At 23.7% G+C, this 10670-nt stretch overlaps 2 protein-coding genes across 3 annotated transcripts; one reads left to right on the forward strand and one right to left on the reverse strand.

The window, feature by feature from the left end:
- Positions 1-244: 244 nt before the first annotated feature.
- On the reverse strand, positions 245-6150 carry LOC131181647 (peptidyl-prolyl cis-trans isomerase FKBP20-2, chloroplastic-like). The gene is made up of 6 exons (XM_058150513.1): positions 5943-6150; positions 5743-5841; positions 3318-3433; positions 3038-3155; positions 2831-2910; positions 245-575 (listed from the first exon to the last, which is right to left on the reverse strand). The coding sequence occupies exons 1-6, from the start codon at positions 6082-6084 to the stop codon at positions 489-491; spliced, it is 642 nt and encodes a 213-aa protein (XP_058006496.1). The 5' UTR covers positions 6085-6150; the 3' UTR covers positions 245-488.
- A 2858-nt stretch (positions 6151-9008) lies between these two features.
- On the forward strand, positions 9009-10007 carry LOC110668867 (uncharacterized). 2 transcript variants are annotated; one of them, XM_021830250.2, is made up of 2 exons: positions 9009-9147; positions 9285-10007. In XM_021830250.2, exons 1-2 carry the CDS (start codon positions 9140-9142, stop codon positions 9853-9855), a joined length of 579 nt encoding a protein of 192 aa, XP_021685942.2. In that variant the 5' UTR covers positions 9009-9139; the 3' UTR covers positions 9856-10007. The 2 variants fall into 2 exon arrangements, with proteins under 2 accessions (XP_021685942.2, XP_058006497.1); XM_058150514.1 differs by having other exon boundaries at positions 9021-9192.
- Positions 10008-10670: the final 663 nt, after the last annotated feature.

The raw sequence follows: 10670 nt of genomic DNA on the forward strand, positions 1-10670 counted from the left end.
GAATAGTTGAAACCCACAATTCAATTCGAACTTTGATATCATATTAAATTCGTTAAGAGTGCTGTGCAAATTACATATCAATTTATTTTAATATAGACTTATACAAGTGATTGGATTATTTTACACATCAAACTAACTAGTCAATTTAACATTACAATCCAACTATTTATACATTTCCCTTTTACTTCATATTCGTTCAACGTGGGTCAATATAATAAATTACAAACTAATTAACTTTATAAAATTCACACAATAAATTCACTCATAACACAATTCATAAATATCTTACAGTGATCAAATATAATGTTTCTTATAACATTTAGTTGAATTTGCACATTATATGCGGCCTAACAACTAGTAGATAGTTTCTTTATATATATATATATATATATATATATATATATATATATATCGAAGGCATAAGAGCAGGAATCTAATTTCTTGCTTAGCACATTGAGCTTTTAACAATCGAGAAAACTTTCGCAATCTCACTTAAAAAATATCTTTCGGACTTTACAAGACATGGATGGATGGACCTCAAGCAACTCAACATCAAAAACCCCAGAACCTTCAACCTGCAAAACATCATGCTCATCATGATTTTACTTCTTGGTCATCAAAATAGATTCGAATTCATTTGGGTTATATTCTTTTTCATAATTTAAAAATAAATATATTATTAATAAGAATTCATGAAAAACTTATAATGGACAAGCTAACTAAAACTTAACTAGGTTAATAGATTTTACAGAACACCAGAAATTAAGCGCGTCATGCTAAGAAAAAGAATAGGATATCACTTTGACCATATGAGGATGCCTAGGGGTGGCCCTGGCCCCCAAGCTCCATGAATTTTTTATTTTTACATATACTATTTAGATAAAAATTTTTAATTATTTTTATTGAGTCTCTCCAAATTAATTAATCATATTTAAAATAGAGAGTTGCACTAATAATAATTAATTAAAAAAATATAGTAGAAACAACCGATTATAACAAGAATATAAAATAATAAAATAATAATTATTAACTAAAGCAGCCAATTAAAAATTTTAAAATATAGTGCACCATTATAACTTTATTATAGCATTTATTGTCCTCATTAATTTGTATTCCTTTAAAAAAAAAGGTCTTTTAATTTTTTTAATATTCTCTGCTTCTTCTTCTTTACATTATATAATATATCTCAACGTTAAACGTTTAACATTTTTTTATATACAATTTGATATGATTTATAATCTGAATTAATCCATTCTTAATTTAATTTTGATTTATTCAATTTGTTTATGGTATTTATTTTTAATTAATTTTTTATTATTCAACTAATGTAAGGATTTGAGAAATTAAGAATACATAATGAACTACTCTTTACTTATAATAATATTGATATTTATTAGTCATCAACTTAAAAACAGTGAAAATGATGTGTTTTTACGCTTAATTAGCATTTTAATATTTATTATATATTGCTTTAAAATTATATAGAAAAATATACGAAGTAAATCTCACTTTATCTTCTACTCATTCATAATTTTATAATTTTCTATTTGATTGAATAAATAATCTCATTTTCATTAACTTAAACCTATAATAATAATTTTTAATTTATATAAAAATTCTTTTAACAACTTATTCTTATAATAATTTTAATTCTACCAATAATTATTTTTTACATTAATAAAGATAATATAGTCTTGGCGCGCCAAAAAAAAAAGAGTAAAGAATAACATTAGATTACCAAAAAATTAAAATATAATAGACAAAGCTAACTTATTTTGCCTAAAACAAAAGAATATAGTTTGGAAAATTCTCCTACCATTAGACAACTCACACATAATATTAATTTATCATTTTAACTTTTAAGTAAAATCTTTATGCATTCATATTTAAAATATATATATATATATATATATATATATATATATATATAACAAATGTTAAAATTAGTAGTTAAAAATTTTACAACAATAGTAATTTTACTACTATAAAGTTAACATGCAGCAACACGAATCATTGTTGTTAATTGTACATAAAAAAAAAATATGATAACAATTATTATTCATTGTTATTACCATTAATAAACTTTTGGCAATAATAATTGTTACTAATAATAATTTTTTTAGTAACTATAATTTTATATAAAATATCTATTGCTACAATTTTTTAGCAGCAACATATAACAATTCATGAATTACTGCTAAAAGTATAAAATTTACTGTCATAAGTTTATGGTAGCAATATAAGAATTATTGCATGTTACTACTAAAAAATTATGACAATAAGTATTTTATAGCAAAATTATGATTGCTGAAAAAAAAAGTTATTAGCAGTAATAATTGTTACTATCAAAAGTTTATCAATACTAACAACAGTGAAAAATATTCATTGCCATATATTTTTTATATACTATTATCAGTAATTGTTCGTACTGCTGCTGTATGTTAATTTTATAGCAATAAAATTAATGACGGTATAAAATTTTTTGCTGCTAATTTTAATATTTGATATAGTGTATATATAAAAAATATTAATTTGACAAATCAACTAAAGTTCAATTTAAAAAAAAAAAACTTAATTTTAATAAAAATTAATACTAACAAAAAAAAAAACCCTTAATGATGCCTAAACCTACATCTAATTTACTTTATTCCCATATGTATTCATATGCATTCCCACATCGAAAAAAAGTATATATATATATATATTGGAATACTTGACGGCCCTATGTATAAGAATATATATTTATAAATGAGAAAGACAATAGATGTAACAAAATTATATTAAAATACACTAAAACAGAAGAAATATAGAATTCAGAGACGACACTCACATCTTCATATGAGTATTCCGGAGGAACAACGATTCTTCTTATTCCCCCCTCTCGCATGCCTTGGATTCCTTTCTCAAATCCTATACATTAACTATAATTAATTGTCTACATAATTAGTCATTTAAATGAAAATTTTTAAATAATACAACAATTGTATTATGAGTATATCCATTATGCATAAATTAATTCATTCTATAATTTCTTTACCTTTGCCAAGTTTATGCTTGCAAAGTTTAATCTTTTCTGGTCGTCGCTTCTGACCATTCTGCCAATTGCCATGTTTTCGATTTTGATTACTATCATAGAAATCAAAGTGGATCCTCACCTTAAAAAAAAAAAAAATCATTTGTAAAGGAGCATACGCGCATTTAATCTGTTATATCAAGGTGTGTGATTCACTGGTTTTATATATATGAAGAGTACTTTATAATTTTGCTGTAAGGAAAACTAAAGGAGCATTTGAAGGAAAGGGTTAAAGGAATAGTACCTTTTTTTTCAGATCCGTTACAGTATCGCCACCACCCTTTTCAATGTCTAGATATTTAATCTTTGGCTCGTCCTTTACCTTGATCATCTCTTTAATTATTTCTTCCACTTCCTTGCCTGCAACAACAAACGCTGCATTTTTAACTTATTTATAATAAAACATTTAAAGAAATTATTTTACTACATTAAATATATATATATATATATATATATATATATATATATATATATATATATATTACATTAATTCAATAATTACTCCATATATAAAATAATTAGAGATACGTGAAAATATGTGACATTTATTTATTTATACGGTATAACGATAATTTTTTTTTGTTATAATAATATTAAAATATTATATGAAAATATTTTTTCATATCTGGAATTCTTTAAAAAATAATTCTTTTTCAAAATATAAATCAATGCAAAATGTTTGAAGCTATAATAACATATATATATATATATATATATATATATATATATATATATATATATATATATATATATATATTGTTATTCAAAATTGCCACTTACACCCAATAATTAATGATAGTTGTTCGGACAGGCGTGATTTTTCTCGGTTGCCAATTTATGTGAAAAGAGCTAAATATTTAGTTTTATATTTGTATTTATTAGACATATTTAATTTAGTGTATTTTTAATTTTTTGTCTAAATTAATTATAAGTTTCAATTTAAACTCAATTTGATCACAAAATTAAAACTTTAGATTGAATTTCTTAACAAAAAGTTTAAATTTTTATTTTTAGTTAAATCTATTAATTTTTTTGATTTAATTAAAAAATTAAAAAGTTTAATTTTTTTAATTTTTAGGTAAAATTAATTTTAAATTAAAAATTTTAAATTAATTTAAAAACAATAAAAATAGATTAAATTGAATTCATAATATATATATACAGAGTGAACTTAAGTATTAAGCCTAAAAGAGATATTATTAAGTCACATGGTACTGACTATTAATTAAATAAGATGATGCTGACTAAAAGTATTTATGAGAAAAAATAATAAAAAAGTAATTACCATAATAATATAAATAGTATTAATCTATATAATATATACATGTATAAAGAAAGGAAACATTGAGATTTTTTTAAAATATTTTTCATTATTTTTATTATTTACAGCTATAAATTTTTTATTATCTAATTAATTTTACATTTTATATAATTTTAAAATTCTTAATTCCATTTACATTTAAATTCTATTTAATTAAGTTTTTTTATAATTCAAAATATTTATTTATAATTACAAAATTAAATATTTTATATAATATATAAAAGTGGGATGGTTAGGACTTCCAAAAATGCATTTCATTATTTTTTTTATTTACAAAATTTCAAAAATGTATTTATAGCAACAAAGATAGTTTGTCGCCAATAAGATAGTTTGTCTCCAATAACATATATTAGCGACAAAAACTTTGTCACTAATCCATACACTTCGTCAGTAGTATCTTTAGTGAGACAAATTTCATCGCCAATGCTTAATAAAGGATATTTATCCTTACAACATCATCTTTTAGCGATACAAATGCTATTACTTTTATGAATAAGACCAATAACTACCGTTACTAATAATATTTAGCGATGGATATCCATCGCTAAATCTCTAAAAATTCTAATTTCTAATATTACAATAGGTAATATAAATTAAAAATTTTATATTATTTTAATAATTATTATATTTAGTGATAATATATTAGAATTATTTCAATAGAAACTAAAATGCACATACTATAAAGATAATTGATTATAAATATTCTTTATCTTTATTAATTTCTTTATCTTTATTAATTTCTTTTTCTTTTCTATGTACACTATTTTTAAAAAATAGTAAAGGATTTTGGTACATCAATTTATTTTAGTAATATTTTAAAAACATTTCTATGTAATTTTTTTTATTATAAACTAGAACAATAAATGATTTTAATCGATATATTATTATTCCATTATAAATACTATTATTATTATCATTAAACTATGTATTATTCAAAACTATATTATATTTATTACCAACATTATTTTAAAATATTATAAAACAATGTCTATGAACATGTGCATAATATTAGTTAGTAGTGTATTAAATGTTTAAGTGAAAAAATTTTAAGCATTATAATGTAATATAAATGAATTTTATTATATGAAAAAAGAAATTTTCATAAATTTTTTATTATTTAAAAAAATTTGAAAAGCAATATATTAAAAACTTGTTACCAAAATTAATATATTATAAAAAATTAACAGAAATTTACTTAAAAAAAGTTAAATCATGTATATGTATAATAGGTATAAACAAAGTACAATGACTTTAAAAAAAAAGAGTACTATAATATAAAAGCAAATAACTACTAAACGTTCCTGATTTAGATCAAGAGATGAAGAAGCAAGGGTGACATTCCACCAACCTTCATGAAAGGGGAATTTCTTGAGTTTAGGAAACCTGTCTGGCTGGTCAAGACGCGACTGAGATGCGGGCATCCCCTTAGCCTGAGCTTGAGTTATACCTGGATGGAAAATTTTGTTCATAGATTATCAATCAATTGGAGAAGAAATAGAAATTAAGCTTAATTATTGATTATCACAGTGAGGGAAAGAGGCAAATTACTTGCAAAAGTTGGCATAGGTGTGTGAGAGAATCCCGCTAATGAAATCCTTGCCGTAGGCAGTATCCGGTTCAGATTTGTTGTAGCCATGGGCAAGATAGATAGAGATTTTTCTCTAGGGAGAGTAGTAAAGGACACCTCCATGAGCGAGAGAGAGAGAGAGAGAAAGAGAGAGAGAGAGAGAGAGAGAGAGAGAGAGAGAGAGAGAGAAACTTTCAGCCGGTAAGCAATAATTTCCAGCTGCTACCCTATAGCATAATATGGAAACTTTTATAAGGCTTCAAGTGACTTGTAACTCATTTTCCTTTTTCATTTTCTTAAATTATAATTTACTTAAAAAAAGTAATTAATTTATCAATTTTTTTAATGCATTCTTCTTTAGTGTGCATATTTATTAATAAATATATTATTAATTAATTCTTACTTAATATTAATGGAGGAATTTATTAAAAAATAAATAAAATTTATTGTGTTAAATTTATTTTCTTTGCATCTTCAATTAGTCCACATAATCTCTTTTTGAGATAAAAGGAAGAGCCCAAAGTAAAAGAAACAAATTAAAAGCACCTAAAAACATTCTTAACGTCTTTAATAATCAACCGCCAACTATCAATTTTTTTTTTCCTCACTCCATTTATTTTACGAAAATTTCATATTTTTTAATATTTAAATTTTAATTTTATTATGTATCCTTTTCTTGATAAAAAAAATCTTTCGTTAATTTTAACAACAGATTATAAAATAATTTGCTAATTTAAAAAAGCTTTACAATTTAATTACATAGTTATCCATTGCTAAATTTAGCAATGGATTATGAGTACGCTGTTAATTTATTGTTAAATTATACGCCAATATTTCAACATTTAAAATTAGAAATGAAATTATGTTCATTGTTAAATTGTGCATCAATTTTTTTATCGCTGAAATTAGTAACAAAATTACATCTGTTATTAATTCTAATTTTACTATACAAATATAGTTTATATTTCATTGCTAATTAACAATTAACAAAAATTTTATTAATAATTTTTGTTATTAAACTGTGTATTTCTTGAAATGTACACTACAATTTATTTGTTGGAGAACCAAAAATACAATATAGCAAGTGACTAAGAACACAATATAAGTAGTAAGGTAGGTGACAATAATCCAAAGAATCAACCTAAATAGGAATACACTCCTAATTAGAAATATACGAAGATACTACAATATAGAACAAACTAACATGAATTATAAAGTTTAATCTAAATGACAAAATAAGAGAAATCATGATCTTGATTCCTCCTTTTGCTTTAACAATAACAGCAACTCAGCAAAGATATGCATGTGCTTTTCCAAGGTAGAGTCGGACCCATGAAAAAGAGAAAGCATATATATGCTTTTCCAAAGTAGGAGATGGGCAAATTGAAAGGAGAAAGCATATTTCCAAAGTTTACCAACGAATCAAAATAACAGATATCTTGCTTCTTTTCATTTTATCCTTGTTTTCCCTGTAAATTAAGAGCTAACAATTGTATATCTTGCGGGTCTTAACCACATAAAACAATTACCATTGAAATTATATGACTAGTGATATTTGATTCATGCTAAGATCAATTCAATTTGATTCGGTTTAGCAAACTATTAATAATATTTTAATTTAAAAATATATAATAATAAAATAACTCAATTATTTAAAAATTTTATTTTGATATAATTGATTATGATTGACATTTGAATTTAAAATTTTATAATATTAAAAGAAGTTCTAATGCCACCGAATTAAAATGCATTAGTTGCCCATCTTTTAGCAAAGTGATGCCGTCCGTGTCCCAAGAGAAAGGAACAAATTGGAAAGACATAGAACTTGCCTTTCGTCTTCAATAATCAACTGATATCAAACTTTGTCTTTTTTTTTAATAGAAAAAAGCATTTATCATAATTTAATTAAATATAAATGAAATAATGTCCAATTCTCTCCCTCCCTGTACTTTTCAAGAAAGCTCAATTTAGCCTACTTTTTTACTTTTAAGTCAAATTAGCCCTCAAGTTCTTATTAAAGCTCAAATTGCCCTAAAATTATTATACATGAAATCCACAGCCTTTTCAAGGTGCGCGAGAAGCTGTTTTTTTTTTTCTTTTCTTTTATTTTAATTTATAATGAATTTAAATTTAAATTTAAATAATTATATAAAATATAAAATAGAGTTTTTTATATTTATAATTTTAATTAATTATAATTACAATTATTTTATTTTTATATTTTTAGTTAATTATATGAAAATATAAAAATTATATTTTTATATTTTATTTTAGTTAATTATAATTAATGTTAATTTTTTTAATTTTAAGTTTTATTTTGAATTAATTATATGAAAGTGTGAAACTGTTATTTATTATTTATTTTTAAGTAATTATATTAAAATAATATTTTTTTTATATTTTTAATTTTAGTTAGTTAACACTTATATATTATAATTTTTTGAATTTTAATTAGTTATATTAAAATATAAATATAATATTTTTTATACTTTTTAATTTAATTATTTGTAAATATAACAAATTTGGTTTTCAATTTCAATTTTAATTTTATAAATTTACTTAATTACATGAGAGTATAAAAATAGCATTTTTTTATTTTTAATTTCAATTAATTATTTTTGAAATAATATTTTGTTATTAAAAATAAAAATTTATTAAATATTTGTTCAATTGGTGCGTGTATCTCACTTTTTAATGGTTGGACTATTTTGAGTTTTAATGAAAACTTGAGGGCTAATTTGGCTCAAAAGTAAAAAATGGACTAAACTGAACTTTCTTAAAAAGTATAAGGGCAAATTGGACATTATTACAAATATAAATTATCATTTTATTAAGTAGAATAGCATCACATGCGTGCAAGTGACATGCAAATAAATTATAAAGTAAATCTAATATAAGAATATTTATATTAAAATGTGTACATAATTAATTATAATATGTCTATAAAATATATAATTTTATATGTAAATATTTAATTCAATTGTTGATGAGCTATCGTGTGAACTCAAAACTCTCTATATTTGCACCCTATATAAATTATAAAGACTTCACCATGAGTCAAACGTGCTTATATATAAAGAAATAAACTCAGGCAAAAATGAATTCAGCCTACTCAAACAAGATTTATTCCAATTCCAAACGAGTTAATTTCTTGAAACATTAACAGCAATCTGCTGCCATGGGCGGGTCTCTCTCTCTCTCTCACACACACACACACACAAATCAGCGTCTGTATGTTTGTAGGAATGAAAGCCATTTCAATGTCAAATAGCTATGCATATATTCTAATGAAATTTAACTGCTGCTTTTAAATGTCCTTTCAGGAGTAAGCGGAGCATTGGGAAGATTAAAGACATACTTATGAAAGCACTGGATGACCTTGTTAATGTGAACTCAATATTCACAGTAGCTGTCTTCCTGGGCTTATCTTTTGCATCTCCCACCGGGCTGCATAGCCTTGAAGTTAACCGACCTGAATGTGACCCAGACGTGAAGATGGGGAAGCGACTGATCATGTATGAAGTTGTGTCATTTTCTAGCTTCCTCCTTTCGAGCCTGGTAGCAAAATCACTCAAGATTTATCTCAGCATTTTTTACCCCGACACAGATACATCAGATTCGGATAATAAAGCCAAGGCTAGTTCAGATGACAAGCTGTTTCACTCAGGCAGAGGCTTCATGTTCGGAATATCAATACTTGCGTCAGTTGTTGGAGTGTTGTTTTTAACAATTTCGATGAAGTACGTGGTTGAGATAAAGGTAGGGAAGCTGTCCTGCGGGATCCCTGAGACTTGGGCTTCTGTTATTGCACTGTGTGTGTTAGTGGCTATTGCTCTCTTTATTTACTTACCCTTCATGTCGATTGCTCTAATTTATTGCATGATAGAGCCATAAAAATATGGCATATAAATTGTGGGATATAATATATCTGGCAGACAGCATATAGGATGTTGTTTCTCGGATTGCTTTAATTTGCATAATTGTCATTGTAAAATTTTACACCCTGCTATTAATAAAGCAACCTGCGTTGATATCAGTAATTCCAATTCTGATTATTCTTCTTGTGACAAAATATAATTCACTTTTTAAGATAAAGAAAGAATCCAAATAGAAAGAATTAGATTGAAAGGATATGTAATTAAGAACTTGTCTGCGTTTTCTATAATTAATTAACTTAGCAGTATCAATTAAACTTTGTCTTTTTGTGTAAAATGAAAAACTCACTTATCATGATATTAATTAAACTTCTAAATTATTTTTTAAGCGTCTGTAGACGAGCATCTGCATGTGAGTCTATGAATTATAAAGTTTATTTGATATTACTAATTGAACTGTTACTAAAAAATATTATTTCAATAAGTTAAAAATATTAAAAATTAATTTGATATTTTTTTATAAAAAATTTTATTTGATATATTTGAATTATAAAAAATTTAAAACAACTAATTAACTTTATTAAACTGTTTTTTTCAAAATATTTAAAAAGATTTTTTTGTTAAAAAAATTGCCTTTTCCATAATATCAAATGGGCCCTTAATTACTTAATTTAAAGAAAAAAAATACTCTACGGTGGAGCCTTTCTTTAATGGGGTTCTTTTCATTGATTTAAAAGACAAGAATATGATAAGAAAACAAATTAACAAACAAATTAAGAATTAAAATATAGTTGATTTTTTTAACTTCCTACCTAGTCTAATGATTAAAAGTAT

Source organism: Hevea brasiliensis, chromosome 7 (assembly GCF_030052815.1).
Source record: "Hevea brasiliensis isolate MT/VB/25A 57/8 chromosome 7, ASM3005281v1, whole genome shotgun sequence".
Classification (NCBI taxonomy): Eukaryota; Viridiplantae; Streptophyta; class Magnoliopsida; order Malpighiales; family Euphorbiaceae; genus Hevea; species Hevea brasiliensis.

Excerpts from the sequence above, each read along its gene's own strand:
- LOC110668867 (XM_058150514.1), top strand. The coding sequence starts at position 9,140 with ATGGGCGGGTCTCTCTCTCTCTCTCACACACACACACACACAAATCAG. Across the intron at positions 9,193-9,284 it reads ACACACACAAATCAGCGTCT|GAGTAAGCGGAGCATTGGGA; the intron begins GTATGTTTGTAG and ends ATGTCCTTTCAG.
- LOC131181647 (XM_058150513.1), bottom strand. The coding sequence starts at position 6,084 with ATGGAGGTGTCCTTTACTACTCTCCCTAGAGAAAAATCTCTATCTATC. Across the intron at positions 5,842-5,942 it reads ACCTATGCCAACTTTTGCAA|GTATAACTCAAGCTCAGGCT; the intron begins GTAATTTGCCTC and ends TTTTCCATCCAG. Across the intron at positions 3,434-5,742 it reads GAAATTCCCCTTTCATGAAG|GCAAGGAAGTGGAAGAAATA; the intron begins GTTGGTGGAATG and ends TTGTTGTTGCAG.